At 45.3% G+C, this 22867-nt stretch overlaps 1 protein-coding gene across 3 annotated transcripts in view; it reads left to right on the plus strand.

Moving 5' to 3' along the window:
- Positions 1–11989, plus strand: part of map3k9 (mitogen-activated protein kinase kinase kinase 9) — a 241313-nt gene extending 229324 nt beyond the window's left edge. For all 3 annotated transcript variants that reach the window (XM_038784498.1, XM_038784516.1, XM_038784508.1), the window contains 2 exons: positions 2481–3275; positions 6612–11989. In XM_038784498.1, coding sequence (XP_038640426.1) covers positions 2481–3275; positions 6612–7093 — 1277 coding nt within the window. In that variant the 3' untranslated portion in view covers positions 7094–11989. The remainder of the gene's footprint in view (positions 1–2480; positions 3276–6611) is intronic.
- The last annotated feature ends 10878 nt before the right edge of the window (positions 11990–22867 follow it).

Here is a 22867-nt window from a genome sequence, read left to right on the forward strand (position 1 = left end):
CCCCGTAGGGGGTTCCGAACTGTACAGCATACTATAGAAATCCCTAAACGCCTTATTCACCCCTGCTGAATCTCCAACCAGGTTCCCATCTCCGTTATTTACTTTCCCTTTCTCCCTGGCTGCCTCCCTCTTTCTGAGCAGCTGTGCAAGCATTCTGCTGGCCTTCTGTCCATGTTCATAGATCACCCCCCTCGCCTTTCTCAGCTGCTCCACCACCCTCCCTGTGGTTAACAAGCCAAACTCCGCCTGTAGCCTCCGCCGTTCCCTTAAAAGCCCTGCCTCTGGGGACTCCGCATACCTCCTATCGATCTGTAGTATCTCCTTTACCAGTCGGTCCGTTTCTGCCCTGTCCACCTTCTCCCTATGGGCCCGTATCTAGATCAGTTCCCCTCTGACCACCGCCTTCAGTGCTTCCCAGACCACCGCTGCTGAAATCTCCCCCATGTCGTTGACCTGCAGGTAGTTCTGAATACATTTCCCCAGCCGCTTGCACACCCCTTTGTCAGCCAAAATTCTCACATCTAATCTCCAGTGCGGGAGCTGGTTACTATCTTTACTAACCTGCAGGTCAACCCAGTGCGGAGCATGGTCTGAGATTGTAATCGCCGAGTACCCCGTGTCCACCACCCCTGCCAGTAAGGCCCTGCTCAAAATAAAGAAATCAATCCGGGAGTACACTGTATGCACGTGAGTTTATAGGTTTAAGGTGCGAGGGGCAAGGTTTAGAGGAGATGTACGAGGCAAGTTTTTTTACACAGAGGGTAGTGGGTGCCTGGAACCCGCTGCCGGAGGAGGTGGTGGAAGCAAGGACGATAGTGACATTTAAGGGGCATCTTGACAAATACATGAATAGGATGGGAATAGATAGTTCAGGCAGTGCCCTATTGGGCCCCCCTCCACCAACACCCCGACCCTCTCCCTCCCCACCACCCTCCTTTCCCCTCTCTCCCCACCACCCCCTTCCCCTTCCTTTCCCTTCTGTTGGTACAGACGTGAGGGTATCTGGTCTCTCCAGCGCAAAGTGTAGTGCTGGTACAGTTAGTTTTTTGTACAACTGTGTTGTGAACAGTTTTAATAATCAGAGTATGCCCCCCCCCCCCCCCCCTCCCTGTACGTTGGTACTGAGGGGAGGGTACTCTGTTTCTCCAACGCAAAATTAGCGTTTGTACCTTTTGGCCTTGTATAAATGTTTTTACTGTTTTAATAAAATGATATGGTGGGCATTAACTGGTTCATTCACCTGTGCTCAAATACACAGGAGCAAACTGAAACTGTGGTTATTTTGTTAATAGATGCAAGATCTGTATTGTGTGTCTCTGTAAGTAAACGCTTTTATGTGCATATGTACTAGGCTCGATTTCTATTCTTCATTGCCTGGCTGTCTGAGTTGTAATTACAAACCTGTTAATTCTATTTCTCTCTTCATAGATGCTGCCTGACCTTCAGAGTATTTTCAGCATTTTCTGCTTTAATTTTAGGTTTTCAGCATCTGCAATAGTTTACTTTTGTATTACGGTTAACAAAATGATGGCACAGTGGTTCACACTGCTACCTCACAGCACGAGAGACCCGGGTTTGATTCCGACCTCGGGTGACTGTGTGGGTTTCCTCTGGGTCCTCTGGTTTCCTCCTCCAGTCCAAAAATGTGCAAGTTGACCATGCTACATTGCCCCTCGGTAGGGTTACGGGGATAGGTTGGGGGATTGGGCCTGGGTAGGGTGCTCTTCCAGAGGATTAGTGCAGACTCGATGACCTCCTCCTGCACTGCAGCGATTCTATGGCCACAAAGGGAGCGTGGAGGGAGGGTGCACTTCTGCTTCATGTTCTATAGAGCCTTGATTAGACTCGATCTAGAATACCGTTTTCAGTTTTAACACCGAACCTCGGGAACAAAATATTGTCCTTAATAAAGGTGCAGTGCAGACTCACTGGAACAGGGGTTAGATTACGAGGACAGGTTGCATAAACTTGGATAGTTTTCCATTGTGTTTAAAAGGTTTAGGGTTGATTTGATTGGAATGTTTAAAATAATTAAGCTATTCGGTAGGTGGATGTAGGGAGAGTATTTCCCCAGAGAGATGAAGGGGACATTGTCTTAAATCAGAGCTAGGATGCGTAGGAGTGAAATTGGGAAGCACTTTTCCTGACAAAGGGGAGTGGAATTCTGTAATTCCCTCCTCTCTAATGGTTGCTAATTCAATGGAAAATTTCAAGACTGAGATCGACAGATTTTTTTGTTAGGTAAGCGTATGATGGGATCTCAAGTTATGGCAGGTAAATGGAACTAATGTGCAAACTGCTATGGTCTAGTGGAACAGGGTCAAGAGGCTCAATGGGCTGTCTCCTATGAAAAGCTATGGCATGCGAACAAGTCCCAAATGATGTCAAAAGCTACAACGACAAAACTATTGAGATGTGACGTACGAGAGAGTGTCTTTCAGAAAAAGCCAGATTCACAGATCCTTTTCCTCTACCCACAGAACATGAAGATGATGAGAGTATTAAGGATTTTGACACAACGCTGCAACAGTCTGCTTTACCCAACCAAGCCTACCTCGCTTTGCCTTTCGACCGAAATGATGATGGGGAAGGTGCTGTTAGTGACAATAATGAGGACCCTACTCCGGTAAACTCTGCAACCAGCACCCCTCAGCATACTCCGACCAACAGCAGTAAGCGTAACTCACAAAGGAAGAAATGTGATGTTGTCTTCCTGGGTAGCGGGGCAGTCCTAGCAGCAGTGGCTCTGGGATTTGATTTGCTCGAGTTGGGGAAATGTCAGATTTTGCAAGAAGATTCTGAACCAAAGGAAGAGAAGAAAAAGAAGGAGGGCATTTTTCAGCGCAGCAGTCGGTTGCGGAGGAGCACCAGCCCCCCTTCTCGAAAGCTCTTCAAGAACGAAGAATCGATCATTTCCTCCTTTGATCCATCTTCCTCGTTGACGTTGCTCTCATTGTCTTCCATTTCTGAATGCAACTCCACCAGATCCCTGTTACGTTCAGATAGCGACGAATTGGTGGTGTATGAAATGCCCACAACCCCAAATTTAATGGATGAGAGCTCCAAGTTTATTACTAATCACCCATTAGTAGACATAACCATTGAGCGCTTCAAACGAGACCCTAATCAATCATTGACCCCGACTCATGTAACAACAACCACTACCACAACGCACCGGGGTCACAGACGGACTCCGTCTGACGGTGCTATTAAGAAAATCCCTCAGACTCCGAACTGCACGCCATCCAATGGCACTTTAGGTTCCATTGTTACAGGTAAGTGCTTGATGTTGTATTACATTAATGTTTTGGAATTAGAAGTAAAGATTGACCATGGGGATTCCCAAAAATAAAAGGATTCAGCAATGCAGTTCTTTGCACAGGATTTGCAATACTTTGCTCTTCAACTTGTAAACTGATCAACAGCTTCCCTGTGTTTGTTGGTTCGCATAAATGCAAATAGCCAGTTACTCTGAATTCTTCACGTCCTTCTCCTTCGCCCTAACCCTTCCGCCCTGACCCTTCCGCCCCTCCCCAACTTCTCCTCAAGGCAGGTCCAACTCTTAGTCGGAGGATGGAGAGAGGAAGCCTACCATGCTGCCTTTATAGCCTCTCCAGTCCCCAAGCAACAAGAAGATTGATCAGCTCTTGTACCTTCCCTACAAAAGCAATGATCTCCATATCAATACTTGCTGGATGGCTGTGTGTGCCATTGTGGACTGTACAGGGGGTGGAATCTTCCCATAATTTGTTAGACAAAGTAACAACCCATCCTCCTCCCCAGGCGGGTCAACTGCACCCCCCTAACCCCCAACCCCAAAGCAGTGAGGCCTCTCCCCTCCCTCCCCCCACGCACACATGCATAAGAGGAAACCCCTCAATGGGGCTTCCCAGAAGGATAACCCCTGCACTGCCATCAAGGTCGTGACAGTGCCTCTCCCCTCTATCCCCAGGGGCTATATTTACCCATGTGCCCTCAGCGTTTTTGCCTCAACAGCATCACGTTTTTCCAAACCTGGTGTGAACCTCGCCAACATGATGTCACATTGGTAAGGTATGAATATTCAGTGAGCAGGGAACAAATTGCGAGGAAACCGCAAATTTGGTAGTTACATTTATTGCAATTTATTGAGACGGGAACCTCGTGAAGTCTAGGGAGAGTTTACACTGACGGCTAACACAGGCTGAAAATCGCCCACAATATAGTGTCAGCAAAACACACAAATCTGTGAAGAAATAAATCTATCTGTAGCTGAATGTACTTGTAAACAGTGGCAAGAACAGAGACCTAATGTGTTTGAAGATCTCACCATGTAGATTTTCAATGGAGCTTTTTAAAGTAAACAATAAATATACCATATAAGTAACCTCCTGTAGCCCAGCACTTTGCATGATACACTAATCTTTTGAATTTGGAAATTTAATCTGTGGTGTAAAGTGCTAACTTTGAGAGAGACAGCAAACGCAGGAACACTGCTCTTGACAAGAAGTAAATATCTAATGGGTGCCCATTTCTATTGCCAAACAACTGAGGGACAGGACCATTACAATCTGGTTTCTCCCCATATTCTATCATAGGGGCTGTTTAGCTCACTGGGCTAAATCGCTGGCTTTGAAAGCAGACCAAGGCAAGCCAGCAGCGCGATTCGATTTCCGTAACAGCCTCCCCGAACAGGCGCCGGAGTGTGGCGACTAGGGGCTTTTCACAGTAACTTCATTTGAAGCCTATTCGTGACAATAAGCGATTTTCATTTTCATTTCATAACATCTCTAATTCATTCACTTCAGGAGCCTGAAAGATGGAATAGACAGAAATCAGAATGCAGTTCAGGGCGGTGAGGATGTCATAAAAAAAAGGTAGTTGGGTACTAGGCGGGGGTCAGATTAAGAGATTAAAATAGGGAGATGGCAGCATTGTGGCAATGGAATAATAACCCTGGGTTAATGCCCGGGAGATGAGTGTTCAAATATCATCAGAACAGCCGGAGGAACTTAAGTTAAATTTATTGATATGTCTGAAATAAATTGCAGGCCTCATTATTAATGATCATCATGAAATTACTGGATTATCATAAAAACCCATTTGCTTCACTAAAGTACTTCAGGGAAGGAAATCTGCCCTTCTTACCAGGTCTGGCCTATATGTGATTCCAGATCCACAGCAATGTGGTTGACTCTTAACTGCCCTCTGAAATGGAAGACTCTCTTATGCCTAAACGACATGGACACAGAGGTTCAAGAAAGCTATTCACCACCGCTTTGTAGAGGGCAATTACAGACAGGCGTTGTCAGCGACACTCATCCCCCCAAAAAAATAGAAAGAAAACAGTCCAAGTTAGGTTTACAGTACATCTGTGTAAACAATGCAAAGTGTGCCAAGTAAGGCTGGTAAGCCACAGGTGCATATAGTCACATGAGAATATAACATTGTGGCAATAACTCAGATCAGATGTGACTCAAAAAAGGGCAGGACTGGGTACTAAATATTGTCAAGTGTTCAGGAAGGATAGGAAAAGGATGAATGGAGATGGAATGACAGCATTGACTAAGGAGAATATTATAGTGCTGGAGGGAGAGGCTGTCCTGGAAAGGAGGGGGTGAAATCAGTTGTTAAAAGTAGACTTAAAGGTGTGTAAAAAGTGTATAAATTCATTACTGCCAAGCTCATTGAAACTGTCAACAGACCTGCCCAAATCAACTGCCAAAAGTGTCAGAAGCACCTGTTAAGGGGAGTTTTCAGAAGTGTCAAGAGGACATGTCAGAACTGTCAAGAGGACCTTTGTCAAAGGAAGCTATTGACCCTTCAAGGCATTTAAAAGAACTGCCCTTTAATCTTTTTGAAAATAATGCCTTGAGTGTTTTAAAAAACAAACAAATTGCTTGCATGGGGTACAGGAACATACGTTAGCATGCAGGGTATGGGTGGGGTTCTGAGAGTGGGTAGAGGAAATAGTTTGGCATGGAGGATATGGGGGGTTGGTATATGGGCATGAGGTGGTGTGGGTTGGCATGGATGGGGCATAGGAAGTGATGAGGACTGGAGGGATATTTTATTGTTTATTTTCTTAATCTTTCACGCAGTGCCGGTGCACAGATGCAGGCCTTCTAGCCGTTCTCCTGCCTTTTTTTGCTCAGGATCTGGGAAATGCCTGAATCCAGGTTGAAGACTGGGAGGCAGAACAGTGGGTTGCCTTTGAAAGAAGAAATGGTTTGTGCACTGTCAAGGTTTATGCCCATGAGGGGAAAGGTAGGGCAAGCAAAGCCCGAGCACCCTAAATGATGAAAGAGATACTGAGTAAGTTGAAGCAGAAAAAGGGGAAGGTTCAACAGATGTCAGGTTGATAAGACAAGTGATAACCAGGCTAAATAAAGAGAGTTCAGAGGGCAAGTGACAAAGGAAATAAGGGAGGCAAAAAGACTTCTGCCACATAAACCCAACTTCATCAGGGACTTCATCTGTTTAATCCCTGTGTGAGATACCCATTTAATGATCTTGCATCATTCCATTCAGTGCCATAGCCCTATAATTGGAGGTTGTTCTAATGGAAGGGGGAAAACCCAAAGCAGATGCTCAATTGGTAGGGATTAACATGTGTATTTATTTTGTTTAAGGTATAGGTAAAACTCCAAGTCCTAACAGGGATCCAACGGAAGTTCCTCGCTTGCCATATCCTAATCTGGTTTTCCCTCCCACTCCAAGACGAAGGAACATGAAGCAAGACTTCACGTTGGAAAGACCCAAAACGCTGGAATTTGTACCCAGGCCACGCCCGTCTGCCAATCGCCAGCGGCTAGACCCATGGTGGTTTGTCTCCCCCAGCAAAACACGCAGCAATTCCCCTGTCAATAGTTCCAGCACAGAAACCCCATCCAATCTGGACTCCTGCCTCAGCAGCAGTGGCACTGTAGAAGAAAGGCCAGGTGGGCTCCCTCCTTTCCTACCTTTCAGGCAAGGACTCACCAGCTATGAGCGGACATTGCTGGACACAGATGTGGAAGGTCAGAGTCAGGACGGGACGCTTGCACTCTGCGGTGCAGAAAGGAATCCACGCAAGACTACAGCCTACGAGCTAGAGCATAATTTCTGGTCGTAGCAGCATGCGGTAATACGCACAAATCTACAAAAGAAATTTGCACTGGGAATGCACTTTCACATAAAGACTGGCCTGAACTGATTGCCACTTATTATCATCCTAGAGATTTGCTGGATTGCGAACTTGGATCCGAGATCCATAAAGTTATCTTGTTGACAACAAAAATAAGCAGCTTGATGCTCTTCAGCGTGGGGTACCATTCATCTCACTTCCAAATCTCCTCTTCTACTGTATGCATCAGAGATCTTTTTATGTATTCCCATCGCCATTGACGTTTTTGGCTTCAAATCATGCCACTCTGAGTCGAGGTTAAGTTCAAGTTGCATCTGTTGGTAGAGAACAAAATAATTGTCTGTCTTCTCCTGTGTTGTAACCTATTTAAACAAGTTTCAAGGCAAGCACGTTAGCAGATACTAAAAGCATGACCAATTCAGATTTATGCACTTCCCAGTAAGCTACAAAGAATCTTCAGATGGAGACGTGTTAAGCCACACCTGCATTTAAAAAATCTTGATACCATTTATTTATTTTACCCTCTGCAAGTCCATTGTTTTCCAAAGCAGCAAAGGTGAGCAGGGCTAGAAGAAATGTGTTCTCCCCGCTGGTCAAGGTTGCAGCTCCTGTACAAATGCTAAGATGCAGAGGAGTCTTGAGGTGGAGACCACTATCCATGAGGCGAACGTGCAGTTCAAGCCTCCTTATTACATGGGCGAGTCTCACCCAGCAGAGCGGGTGAACACCAAGCACTCAAACTCTGTGGGGTTTGTTTTTAAACAATGGTCTGTGTGCCACCCTCGAGCCAACTTTTCCAGACCTGTTTACCAAACCATCTCATCTTTCCTTAATGAACACCCTGCCCAAAACAGAGTTGTTTTTTTTTTATTTTGGTGTGGTTAATGAGGGAAGGGGGAAATTCAAAAGACTTTTATGCCATTATGTCGAAGCTACATTGCCTCACCCCAAGTTGTTTCTGACTTTATACCTTTAAAAAAAGGAATCTGTTTCTGGACATCATCTCTTGCGAAAAGTGTCATCATCAAAAGTCTGTGGGTCAGAACACTTTCAGCTGCTGAAGCATCTGTTGAATATAATTGTATCTGCTGAATTGAAGGATTGGGATCCCATCTCATATCCTTGTATATGTGATCACTTATATTTAATGCTATTTTGTAAGTATATATTGCACTGAGAATGAGGGTCAAAGGTTATGGTATTAACAGTGTGTAATGGAAAATTGCAAAAGGAATGTTCTATTGTTAACTGTGAAGAGACCGTATCCCTTTTTTTAAGCCTACGAGTGCATAGATTGTACAGTACTTGCAAAAGACCACAGTCCAGAAATCATTTTGGACATGCCTTTCGATATAAGCCAGTTTTACTTGCTAGCTTTCTGTTACTGGCTGCTTGCAATAATTTTTCAAGCAATTGCACCACAAACTAATGAGACATGGGCCGGAATTCTCTGGCCATTGGGATGTTCTGTTACCGCTGGCAGCGCTCTCCTGCCGCCTGCGAACAGCACGACATCGAGAAACACTTGGCTGGGGGACCGGAGAATCCAGTCCCTGGAGTAGAAGGGGTTGCATCGGATTGATAGCTCTGTTAACACTGTAGGTTTTATTTGTTTTTCCTTTGCTCCTGAATGTTTCAGTAGCCTCCCAGTCGCATTCCCTGGATTTCTTCTGTGGCAGAGCAGGAGGAGGAGCAAACACTGCTTCCGACAAAAAAAATAACTAAGTCACAGCGGTGGAGAGTTGGGGTGCAAAAAGGCCGGCTGGTGCTATTACTGAGGCACTAATACCAGCCAGTGCTTGTAAGGCAGAAACCTCAGTGCTTTATGTATGGAGTGCGCACTCTGGTGGTAACTTAGCAACTTGGCGAGAGTTGCCCACCTACCAACACATCAAGAAACACATTTTACAGGAGTGGGAAAATGTGGCGGGTCGTTCGAAAGCCCATCTCCTTCGGTGGGACCGGAAGATCCCACCGATGGGAGAGCCAGTGAATGTTTGTTTACTAGCTTAGCTCCAGAAAAACATGTCTCAAATGATATAATTGGAGTGCGTATTTGTACTTTCTGCTTTAATTTTGTTCCATTGTAAAAATGTTAACATTACAAAGGTAATTCATTGGTCAAAAAATAAAACACACCAGCCTTATATTTTTACCTAGTGAAAATGAAATGGAAGTCACCGTAGTCCTGAAGACCATAGGTTGCTTTCTCCTTTTGAGCGAGAGCTGACTGGTGGTGATTAAACCTGAGGGTCACCACACCTCAGGCGAGGAACAAGGTTGAGAAAGCGGGCTCTTCATGGATAACCTCAGCTGACTTGGGAATTGAACCCACACTGTTGACATCGCTCTGCATCACAAACCAGCCATCTAACCAGCTGAGCTAACCAATACAGTCATGTAAATCACAGCATGGAAAAGTTTGTTTTGCACAGTACTGTGGCGGAAAATCCTTGAGGTTCAAGCTGCCCCAGTTGTGTAATGTGATGTACCCAAAATCACCTTAGGGTAAAACTTGACAACCCTCTTCATTTTGCCCTGAGCCTGTGTGTTTCCTGCTGGTCAATGGAAGGAATACTTACAGGACGTACAAGCCATATCGGAGTGCATGGATGTCAGTGGCTTTGTACTCCAGCCACTGTACTTGCAGCTTTGATAGGGCGAAAAAAGTTGTAGAGAAAAACTGTGTCTTTATGGGGTTTAAAATACCCCTGTTATCTTGGCGGACAGCCATTCCCAAGCCTAGCCAGCAACCTCCTGATGTATGTTAACAACTAAACTGGATACTGCAAGTACATACATGACTTGGTCATTTAAATACTTTCAAGTCTCCAAAACAATGTGAGTTGACGCCTTGTTTCCTGTCACTTCTTTTTTTGTAGGACGTGTCTGAAATTTACATTGATAAACCTTCATTTTTGGTTTGCGTTAGTCTTGTGAGATTGAGGTTAACGAGGTGATTGCGGGGATTTTACCTAGGCTTTTTTAGGAGAAAAAAACAACTGTCTTGTAGAGACCGACTGTGCTCACCACAAGGGCCAAGGTCAACTCTTTCTGGATTTTCTCTTTCCCTTTTTCATCTCTATCTGACTTTTAGACATTATCGGAATGATGATCAGACTGTGTGACGCGCACACACACACACACATGAGATCACAGCACTATTGCTACAGCAGTGGAATGGTGACTTTACCACTTCATAACAGCAGCTTTCCAGAACTCTCAGTGCTATTGCCAGGTAATGGGTTGCTGGGGAGAGGGGGTGGGGGGTCTTACTGGCATATCTAACTAATGTACGATTTGAATTATGTGCATTCTGTAGCCAAGATACAAACATACTTTATTGATTCTACTTGCTCATTGTTGTGTTTATAGCACACGTGTGGCCAATGTTCCACAGTCTATCCCTCTCTCTCATGGTGTGCAACACCCTGTCTAATGATTAGGTTTTTTAATATATCGTCAAGCAACATGACTGTCTAGTTAATGGATTTGCCTGCAAGTTCATCTCTGATGCAACTGATGGCTCAGCAAAAGGGTAACTGTATATTTGTGACTCCTTAAATCTTTTCCTTATGAAATGTAGATCTGTGCACTGATGAAATAGAGATGACATTCTGCTAACAGCATGCTGATATCACCTGGGTACAGATATTCGTACAGTTGATAAAACAGAAGGGAAGGCAATGTGTTTAGTAGATTCTCTAGCTCCAATGATTGACACTCACTGGCTGGCTGATTAATGTCTTCAAACGACCAATTTTCTTTAGTATTGAGCAGCATTCTGTTCGCTTGCCAGTTTGGAACACAATTTAACAATTAAATAGACGTGATGCTTTTACAGACGTTAACAATGCTGATCTTTAAGATCTGCTGAGCAGGGGGCCAGTCATTAACATTCCTCGCCAATACAACCGAAGATAACGGCTGTGGCCTAAACACTTTTCAGGAGTTCCAGCTTAAACCAACTGACCAAAAATGTGCTGATTGAATGTAAATGTGTTTTGGAAATGGTGATTGGAGCGTTTAATCCACGTGCGCCATGAATTTCTTGCGCTGTGACTTTTGTAGACTGTATACTGCAAACAGGAGTAAATAAGAATGCAGTCGAAACATGAGTGTGGATTAAGGATGAAGCTATAAGAAGCCAGATGAATGTGACAAGCCCACATATCTGTCCAAGGCTTAATGCAATGCTCCAGTAATGCTCAACGCAAACTGGAAGAATAACATCCCATCTTCCAATTGGAAAATTGGAGCCTTGTGTACTCTACATTGAGTTCAAAAACTTTAGGAGGTGCGATTTTCATCCCGTGTTAGCAGCCAGCGACAATGGCAACACGGGTGTAAAATCCAGTGAGAACGCATTTTCTGATTTTCCATGCCCCCGTCGATGGTGTAATGAGGTTTACGTCCAGAAAGGGCGGGAACTTTATTTAAATACATTTAACATAGTTACCGAGTCTCCCTGACCCTTCCCTACCACATGATAAGAAGTCACTTGTTACTGTGCTCACCCCAGTCCAACGCCGGCATCTCCACATCATGGCTACCACATGATCCCACCCCTCACTGAATATTCATACCTCACAGACAACACATGTCAGCAAGGTTTATAACCGGTTCTGAAAAATGTGAATCAGTTGAGGGGATCCCCGGGGATGTAAAGGTAAGTGCAACCCCTGGGGGAAGAGGGACATGCCCATGGCACAGTTTGGCACTGCCAGGTTGTGCCAGTACAGGCCTCCTGGGGAGCCCCATTGGGGGCAGGGTTCGCGCTATGTTTATTGGTGGGAGGAGGAGCCCCCAAAACTGCTATTTGTAGTGAGAGCCCGAATGCTGATGGTGGCAGGGGGAATTTTAAGACATTTATAGGCAGGCGAGGAGTCCCCTGTGGGGAGAGGGGGGGGGGGGGGGGGGGGGGTGAAAGGATTTTCTTTTTGTACTAATTGGGGCGCCCTTTTTAAAAGGCCCCCTGATCTCGGTGGAGCCAGCCTCACCGGCTCTATCAGGCCCCGCCCACCAAAGTGACGACGTTAAACCCATCCCCTGTGTTTGTCTTTTTAGAAAGGCTCAAGATCTGGACCAAAAATTGGTTATGCAGCTGGGAAGCTACATGCTGGGTTTCAGTCAGAGCCTGGTTCCACCCTCCGATAGGAAACTTCCCCCATCATCATAAACCCCTCCTCCCCCTTTTGTAATTTGTTGTCCATTGTTTTGCAGCTCCGTGGCCTGCTCCAGCACAACCCCACCCCACCCCTCCCACCCCCTCGGCCACCTGTCTCTGGTTATTCAGTTGTTCCCGTTAACACATTCTACTATCTTATCTTTTGCCACTATTAACACTCTTCATCCCTTGATGGCATCATTAACACTCCCCTTTTTGTATGCCCATGGCAAATTTGTATCTCCTCTGCCTGAACCTATCCTTGGTTTTCCATTCTTCCAACTATACATCTTGTACATTTCTACCTTGCTTTGCTTCTACAGAGGATCATCTAGATTCAAAACTTTAGCTCTCTTTCTCTCTCTAAGATGCTGCCAGACCTGCTGAGTTTATCCAGCATTTTCTGTGTTTTTTTCATATAACCAGCATCCGCGGAATTCTACTTCATGATCCCCTGGATAGGCGTCTGATCTTTCCAGTAGAACCCAAAAACCATTGAAATGACCAAAGCAGGTGCTTGTTGTGTCTGTAGGTTTGGTGTTCAGAGCACTGACATGAGACCAGACAGTCTTGCGATCTCCCGAAAGCAGAGATTTCTGGCTGCTTTCTGCGCTGGGGATTTGGCAGGGGCGGGAAATGCGCTGCGCCGGTTGGCGGCTGCTGGGAGCGCCCCCCCCCCCCCCCCCCCGCCGATTTTCCGGCCCGTGATGGGCCGAGCGGCTGCCCTTTTTGGCCGGTCCTGCCGGCGTATGTTACAACAGGTCCTTGCCAGCGGCACCTGGCTCCATGGCCGGCCTCCAGGGGCTCCGGGGGTGCCTCCATGGTGGCTCGACGCCAGAGTGGTTCACGCCACGCCTTCGCACTAGAGTTGCCCGCCCCGCCAGTTTCCGAAGAATCCAGCCCCTGATTTTGACCCAGGTGATGAGCTAGTTTCACATCCAGAGACAAGAATCACTTTGGTGTTGGCACAATCGGTGGCAGTCCAGCAGCAGGCTTCTAGCCTGGTTCTCAGTTGCTGCAGCATTTGCCCACTCCTTGAAGTCCAGCCATTTAAAAAAAGGAACAGATGCGTTCACAGCCATTTAAATTAATGTGTTCGATCGTCCCTCACTCAATCTCGTTCTACTATTTTGCTCGTAGGCAATGGACTGTGCACTAGGTAGCAGTGGACTGGCAGAAAGTAATCTGCACAGCAGTGATTCTTAAGTTTAAGAAAATTAACAGCTACATCTTTTATTGAAGGAACAGTCGGTTGTGAGACAGGATTAACAAGTGCTGGAGGTTACTAGGTCTGAATGGAATAATTGCAGGAAGTGTTATGATTTGCTTCCATTCTCAGATTTGAGAAGAGCTGAATGAGAGCAAGCTCATGGTAAAATTTGAACCTCTTTTATTTTCAGTGCTGCAGTAATTTTATCTTACAACACCAGGTTAAAGTCCAACAGGTTTGTTTCAAACACTAGCTTACGGAGCACTGCTCCTTCCTCAGGTGCCTCAGGTGTTGTAAGACTTCTTACTGTGCTCACCCCAGTCCAATGCCAGCATCTCCACATCATGGCAGTAATGTTGGACACCTTCTGCAACAGTTGTGATTTGGCATGATGGGCTATCCGGTGTGACATGTATTACCAAATTATTGATCGATGAGGAATTAACATCCTGGGTGATAATGGCCGTAATTCTCCGGCCATTGGGATTCTCTTTCCCTGCTGGCAGCACGCCCCTCCCCCACCCCGTGGGTTTTCCCAGCGATGTGGGGTAGTTACAATGGGAAATCCCATTGGCAAGCAGCAGAAAGAGAGAACCCTGACATCAGCGAACGCTACCGAGAAACACCCATCTAGCCCAATAAATGCACAAAATAAACTCCACTTCAAATGTCACCTGCCCCTTCTCCCTCTCCAAAATTTCTACAAATCTTTCCATTTAAGACAAAGGCACTTTATTAAGAAGTGCAGTGATGGAACAGTAATAACTTTCAATGCTTGATTTGTCCCTCAGTAGTTTGGTTTTGAAATCCCTTCCTTCTCCACACTTTGTAAAATGTAATTCACTGGTGGCCTAACACTGATGAAGATTTATTGTCTGCTTTAATTGGGCAGTAAGTGTGAATGGTAGTTAAAAGCCTGCATTGAGTTACCAGCTTTATTAAATGAATTCACATGTGGTTTGTTAAATTAAGCACACCAGCTGATAAATCAAAGTTGCATACAAAAGATGGGGTTTCACCAGTAAGGGACGTTGAACTGGTTGTAGAACAGTGTTCTGCAAAATTTTTTCCGGGGACCCATTTGTACCAACCGGCCAACCTTCAGGACCCACGCCGGCCGACATTCGCGACCCAACCCGGCCGACATTCGCGACCCATGCCGGCCGACCTGCGCAACCCACCATTTTCTCTTACCTTGTTTGCTGCTGACAAAAATGGAGGAAATGGTTTTGGGTCCCTTTGGCCCTCATACACGCTCCTCCAATGGAACCTGTTGGATTAAGGTGAAGCCTTCCGGTGTCGGAAAGTAAGGGGTCTCCATCTGTCCAAGGTTCTGCATTTTTTTTCTGTAAACTTCTATTAAATAAAACCCCCTGAACTTGTAAATAAAAATAAAATGAATAAAATAAATGAATAAAACCGTCCCAAACTTGTAAAAAAAAAGTCTGCAACTGTTTAAAAAACAAATGCCCGCACTGCGCATGCGTGCCAGATCATCGGCGCGCAGGCGCATTGTTTTGGACATGTGAGCCGATGATCTGGCATATAGTGTGGGTGCATTTTATTTACATGTTCGCGGCCATTTTGAAGGCCGCTTGCAGCCGGCTGCTGCCGCTGTTGCGCGCAGATTTGCGCGATCGGGAGCGCCGCGGTGGACGGCTCCGCGACCCTCCCGACACCCACCCGTGACCCACCCGTGGGTCCCGCCCCCAAGTTTGACAATGCCTGTTATAGAACATAAATCACATTCATGCGTAAAACCTGCACCAGCAATTTTCACTAATGAGGCAGTCGCTTCAACTGAGATCTTGTCCTACTCCACCTCGCCGCACAGTTAATTCAACCTTCAGCATGTTGCTGGTTGCACGTAGGGAAATGAGGCCTTTATTATTGTGGAGTTGCTGTCAACTCAAGTTGAGCCATTGCTTTTAGCAACGGGAATCGTGAATTGGCCTTTACAGGGTGGGCATCTCAGCCAGAATATTAATGAGCAGATCAACACAGTAGCTGCAGACCCAGCAAAAACGGATATGAGTTAAATACTGCAGATGCTGGGAATCTGTAATGAAAACAAAATGCTGGATGAACTCAGCAGGTCTGGCAGCATCTGTGGAGAGAGAAACAAGAGTTAAATATTTCAAGTCCATTTGACTACTTCTGAGCACAAGAAGATTCAGAAAAATAAGTCATACGGAAACGTTGGACACAGTTTAAAATAAATAAATTTAGAGTACCCAATTCATTTTTTCCAATTAAGGCACAATTTAGCATGGCCAATCCACCTTCCTTGCACATCTTTGGGTTGTGGGGGCAAAACCCATGCAAACACGGGGCGAATGTGCAAACTCCACACGGACAGTGACCCAGAGCCAGGATCGAACCTGGTATCTCGGCGCCGTGAGGCAGTAGTGCTAACCACTGCGCCACTGTACTGCCCTATTGGGCACAGTTTTAACAAAAAATTTCTAAGTGTGTTGTGCGGAGGCAAACAAGGTGCAATTTCTGCCAGGTGGTCCGGTGCGATCCAGATCGCAATTCATCCACACAGGGAGCCCAGAATGAGGTGTGTGGGACCTCAAGAGGCCGGCAGGCCCGGCTCTTCAGAGATCGGAAGGGCGCCCTGATATCAAACTAATGCTCTGGCCCACCTCACCCTCTTCTCTCTGGAAGAGACGCCCCCCCCCCCAATTTCTGGCATCAGCCTCCTCCCCCCAAATGCTGGTACCAGTGCCCCCAACTCCTAGGTGAGCAACACCCTGCTATGAGGTCGCCAAAGGCCCCATCCCCTCGAGTCTCTCCCCTTGCTAGTGCCAATCTGACACCCTGGCAATGCCAACTTGGGATTTCAACCTGGCAGTTGACACTGACCTGCCATGTCCCCAACCACCCGGGCGCGACAATGGCTTCTGGGACCCCGGCATGGTCATCAAATCTGTTCTCCGTTGGCGGAGACCAATAGTGATTTGCTCCGGCTTCATGCTGCACTGGCGAGTGAGAGAATTGCAGGAGCTGGGAGAAACCCGCTTTAACAGCTCCTGCATATTTCAATGAGAATTTAAAGACTCTAATCTGGTTCACGCCCAGCGAGGGCATGAGCCAGATCACGCCTGCTGGAGCAGGCCGGGAGCATCGGAAACTGCGCGGCGCAAATTCCGTTTTGGTTCACTCCCGAATTCTCCCGACATAGCGGAATTTGCGCTGGGCGCAACGTGGTTGGTGAATTGCCCCTATTAACTCCATTTCTGCCTCCACGCATGCTGCCAGACCTGCTGAGTTTATCCAGCATTTTCTGTATTTATTTCAGATTTCCAGCATTTGCAGTATTTTATATTAATTATTGTTTTATGAAATTGTTTTTTTAAAAGGGAGAAGCGTAATTTAAGTTTGAGCAAATCTTTGGCTACATGGCTCCTTCGTAATAATGCTGGCTGGGGAATGAATGATGTTGTTATTGAAGTGAGATACTGGTCTGCAAATGAAAATACTGCCAGTTTCCCCCCCTCCAGTTCCTCCATCCAGTACAATTTGGCAGGTTATAGATGAATTCTTAAGATTAATTCACTGGTGAATGTTCCTTGCACAATGCGAGTGTGTAACACAAGTTTACTGGAGTGACAGACTAATCTTTCCTTGAAGACATCTAACTTGATGGCTATGAGGTGATAATTAGTAGCAGATTAAAAAAGGCTGTGCACAGTACTGTTAAATTACGGATTGGGTTTCAGATTTGCAACTTCGGGGCTGGCGGTGAGACTGGCCTGTCCCTTTATAAGTGTTTGCTGAAGCCCTGTTGTTTTATACTGTGGCTGATGGGCATTTTGTGGTCTTTCAAATTAAAAATGTAATTTGAGGGGTAGCACGGTGGCATAGTGGTTAGCATTGCTGTCTCATGGCACCAAGGTCCCAGGTTCGATCCCGACTCTGGGTCACTGACCATGTGGAGTTTGCACATTCTCCCCTTGTTTGCGTGGGTTTTGCCCCCACAACCCAAAGATGTGCAGGTTAGGTGGATTGGCTGCGCTAAATTCCCCTTAATTGGAAAAAAATAATTGGGTACGCTAAATTTATTTTAAAAATAGCAGCATTCTGTTCTGGGCTATTCAATACACATCCTAAATGTGAAACAACAGCAATGGCAATCAGTTGGTGGGTGAATATTAGAAGATCCAACAGAAAATTTGTGCAGCTATTATACCTGCCTCTAATTAGTAATTACAATTAAAAAGCAGGAGCACTAAAATATTTCTAGTTACTTGGTGTGGGGGCCAACAAATTGTGAGCAATGAAATATCTCATGTGAAGTTGCAACCTCTGGTTTTTTTATTATTTTGTCCATGTTGCTGACAGCATTTAAATTAACTATTGTGAAATTGGAAATGTTCGACAACTTGTTTTCAAGCATGTTTTTGCAACCAGTTCCTCGACAACTACAAATGATTCAGCTACTACTTTCATAGTGACATGAAAGTTTCTGTGCAGAATGTCTGTTGATACCACTATAGCAGCCATTAAAGTGAAGGTGGGCTGATTTGTGCAGCAGGACTTGCAGCAACAGCATTCCAATTTACAGCGAGCACAGTTATTATACTCAAAGTCTTACTCAAAGTTATTATACTCAAAGTATTTGAAGGGAGCCTCTTTGAACTACAACAATTAGAACGCATAATTGAAACTGCAACAAAGTTTCCACAATGAGAGTTTGTCGATAGGTTGAATTTGTGGGCAAAAATCTGGCAGATAAGAGTATAATGTGGGAAAGTGTGAAGTTGTTCACTTTGGCAGGAAGAATAAAAAAGCAGAGTATTATTTAAATGGAGAACAACTGCAGAATGCCAAGGTGCAGAAGGAGCTAGGTGTTCTTGTGCATGAATCGCAAGAAGGGATTTTATAGGTGCAGCATGTAATCAAGAAGGCTAATGGAATGCAATGCTATTCTTTCTTGCAAGAGGAATTGAACATAAAAGTAAAGATGTTATGCTTCAGTTATCCAGGGCATTGGTGAGACTGCATCTTGAATACTGTATGCAGTTTTGGTCTCCTTTTTTAAGGAAGGATATAATGCTTTGGAAGTGGTTAAGGGGAGGTTTACTACATTGATACTTGAAATGAGTGGGTTGTCTTATGAAGAAAGGTTGGATAGACTGGGCTTGTTTCCATTGGAGTTTAGGAGAGTGAGGGGTGATTTGGTTGAAATGTGTAAGATCTTGAACAGTATTGACAAGGTGAATGTTAAAAGGATGTTTCCTCTTGTGGGTGAGTCCAGAACTAGGGGAGATTGTTTTAAATTAGATTTATTTTATTTTATTTATCTTTTTATTGTCACGTCTACAGAGGAACAGTGAAAAGTATTGTTCTGCTTACAGTCCAGGCAGGTCGTTCCATACATGAAAACATAGAACATACTATAAATAATGGTTATAAATGATGTAGGAAGAGGATCTGTAGGGCAGAGCTTGCAGAGAGTTGCTACACTCCAGCAGCATCTTGGAAAGAGAAATTAAAAAAAAACATTTTTAAAATCCAGCTGCAGCCTGTTGTTTTTTTGTCTTCTTTGACCTTAGCCCTGCATCACTGCCTTTGGCTTCTCCTTTCTCTTGTTTCTCCTCCTTTGCTCCTCCAGCCGCTGCTGTTGGGCATCTCCAGGGGTTTTCTCCCTGTGCCTGGCTCCTCCGGACCCCGGGTCCGGCCTGCTGCTGCTGGGGGAAGCTGAGCTGCTTCTGTGGTGAATGAAGTCGCCCTTACAGAAGTTGCCCCTATGGAAAAGAGATTAGGAGAATTTTTGTTCTCTCAGAGACAGTGCGACTTTGGAACTCACTGCCTCAGAAGGTGGTGGAAGCGGGGCTACTTAATATTTTAAGGTAGACGTAGATGGATTCTTGTTAGGCAAGGCAATCAAAAGTTATTGGGAGAATGTGGAACGCAACACATGCAGAGCAGCAAAGATCTTATTGAATGAAGGAGGAGGCTTGAGGGGCTGAATGCCCTACTTCTCCGATTTCATGTGTTCATATGACAAAAGCAGTTATTTATGTAACAAAATGCAGTGAGGGTAGGATAGTCTCATAACCTCTGTTCTGGCCAGTAATAGTGCCATCACCATATGCAGCCACTTTAAGAATGCAGTCAACACAACCAATGATCTTCCCAGCTCACCGTCTCTCTCACACAGTCGAGATAGTTGTAATTCCGACAGCACTACATTCTGACTTGGATCATTGTGCTGATTTTTAATTATTTTATTACATATATTTGTTTAAAGTAAAACGATTATTTTGCAACCTTCTAACAGAATACTCTCAATGTGTTTTGAATATTTGAGGGAAAGTGAGTATTTATTTTGACCACATAGCAAATGCTTTCGATAAAATATGTATTGCACAGAGGAAACTTTCATTTGGGCATCCTAGTTGCATTATGAAAGGACCTTTCTGCTGCTGGCTTCTCTCTTTGAGTGAAGTGGTTATTTATGTGTGTTGATGTAAACTTGTTATGTTTGTCAGTTTAAGTAACGATGGTCAAACAACAAAGTATTTCACTGTCGTGAATCAACACTGTCTCACTTTTCTTCATTGATGTACATTCTTTATGTATTTTGCATTTTTTGTATTAAGTTATGGTTTAAGATGAATAGAACAAATACTTAAGTTTTTTTAAAAGTCAAATGAAGTCATTTGTTATATTGTTTTTTTAAGAAAAATACCAGTTGCCAAGCAGGCTTGGTTCACACACTAAACCTACCGTTGTTCAGCTATTCAGCCCTCATCTCAGCACTAAATATATAGTCTTGAATAAAATTTCTTGTATGGTTAAAATTGCCGCTGTTTGTATTCATTTAAAAAAATCTTATGGGAGGAATTTTTCCCCAAATGAGCAAAGTTTCAAGTACAGTCAGAAAAGTGGCATGTTTCCCGATGAGATCATCCCACACTTTGCCAAAGTTTTGAAGGGGGGGCGGGGTCGTGTTTTGCATCATCATTGGGATGGGCGAGGCCTAATCATGCTGGCAAGCCTGGCTTCACAGAGATCGGGGGATCATTTTGAAGGGCATCTCTAACTCGAGATGAAATTAAAGACTGTCCCCATGACCTTAGGACCTCTTTCCCCCCCCCCCCCCCCCCCCCCCCCTCCCACCCACTTATTGATGGCATGTTTCCATTCCCCTGAACACTGATCGCCAGCTTGATCCTCCCCCTTCCCAGCCCGGGCATTTATCGCCGGCATCGGGGCCCTCCCACTGGACTTCTCTCATGCCGTGCCCCCTTTGGGCATGGCCCATGCCACAGCCCCCGCACTCTAACAGTGCCAACCTGCCATTGCAAGTTTCGCACTGCAAGGTTGGCACTACCAGGATGCTGGGACGCTGCCGTGTAATGTACCCAACCACTCGGGGGTTACAATAGCCTCTGAGCCCCCCAGCATAGGCACATGCTGGGTCTCTGAGGAGACCATTAGAGATTTGTGCAGGCATCAATCACATCATGCCGAAGGGTGGGTACATAGCACATTCCCGGAAGATTAGCGTCTAGCTAACTTTGCATTTTTAAAAATATTTTAAATCGCTGGGAGGGCCGGGAACATCGGGAACTGGTTGTTGCCCGGCGCAAATATCGTTTCAGGGCTATCCCAATATTTTCCCAACATTTGCACTGGGCACAATGCGGCAAGAAAATCTCCCCCCATTTCTTTATTCAATAAGTAGCAACTAAGCTGAAAGCGCTTTTGCCTGAATTGGAAGGTTGCAGGTTCAAGTCCAATTCCAGAGTCTTGAGCACAAATGCACTCCAGAGGTTCCATCTTCTGGATGAGGTATTAAACTGAGGCTCCATCATGTAGTCAAACCCATGGCACGATATAAAAAAGAACAGAAGAGTCACCTTTGTGTCCTGGCCAATGTCTATCCCTTAACATCATAAAAACAGACTATTGGATCATTATCACACTGTTATTGTTAATGCAAATTAGCTGCCACGCTGGAGCTTGCTGTGTGCAAATAGGCTGCCGTGTTGGTGCTTGCTGTGTGCAAATTGGCTTCTATGTTGGAGTTGCTGTGTGCAAATTGGCTACTATGTTGGAGTTGCTGTGTGCAAATTGGCTACTATGTTGGAGTTGCTGTGTGCAAATTGGCTGCCATGTTGGAACTTGTGTGCAAATTGGCTGCCATGTTGGAGCTTGTGTGCAAATTGGCTGCTATGTTGGAGTTGCTGTGTGCAAATTGGCTGCCATGTTGGAGCTTGCTGTGTGCAAATTAGCTGCCATGTTGGAGCTTGTGTGCAAATTAGCTGCCATGTTGGAGTTGCTGTGTGCAAATTGGCTGCCATGTTGGAGTTGCTGTGTGCAAATTGGCTGCCGTGTTGGAGTTGCTGTGTGCAAATTGGCTGCCATGTTGGAGTTGCTGTGTGCAAATTGGCTGCCATGTTGGAGTTGCTGTGTGCAAATTGGCTGCCATGTTGGAGTTGGTGTGCGGAGATTGGCTGCCATGTTGGAGTTGGTGTGCGGAGATTGGCTGCCATGTTGGAACTTGTTATGTGAAAATTAGCTGCCATGTTGGAGCTTGTGTGCAAATTAGCTGCCATGTTGGAGCTTGCTGTGTGCAAATTGGCTGTCACGTTTGCGACATTACTAAAGGGTCTAGACTTCAGAAGTAAAAGCAAAATACTGCAAATGCTGGAAATCTGAAATACAAACCGAAAATGCAGGGAAAACCCAGCAGTTCTGGCAGCACCTGTGAAGAGAGGAACAGAGTTAACATTTTGAGTCCCAGATCAAGTTAAACTAATTTCCGATCCAATTATTGAGACATTGTGTTGTTCAATTTCCTATTCTGGCCTCCTAACTGGCAGAGTAAAAGAAAGGCAGGCATGCATTCCTCTAGTGTCTTTCACAAAAAGAGAATGTTTCCAAAATGTTTTTTTTAAATGTTTCCAATTTGAGGGGCAATTTAGTGTGGCCAATCCAGCCACGCTGCATATCTTTTGGTTGCGGGGGGTGCGACCCGCGCAGACACGGGCAGTATGTGCAAACTCCACACAGACAGTGAGCCGGTGCCAGGATCGAACCTGGGTCCTCGCACCATGAGGCAGCAGTGCTAATCATTGTGACGCTGTCTCCAAAATGCTTTACAACCAAATAAGTATTATTTTGAAGTGTGGCCACATTTGTAACACGGGGAGCACAACACAGCAAGCTCCCAGAAACAGCTGTGTGATAATGGCTAAATAATCTGTTTCTGTGATGTTGACTGAGGAATGCATATTGGCCAGGAAACTGGGGATAACTCTCCGGCTCTTTCAAATTGGGCTATGGGATCCTCGACATCCAACTGAGAGGGTAGGATTAATGTTTCAATGTCTCATCCAAAAATGGCACTTTGACAGTCCAGCTTGCC

Source organism: Scyliorhinus canicula, chromosome 2 (genome assembly GCF_902713615.1).
Source record: "Scyliorhinus canicula chromosome 2, sScyCan1.1, whole genome shotgun sequence".
Lineage (NCBI taxonomy): Eukaryota > Metazoa > Chordata > Chondrichthyes > Carcharhiniformes > Scyliorhinidae > Scyliorhinus > Scyliorhinus canicula.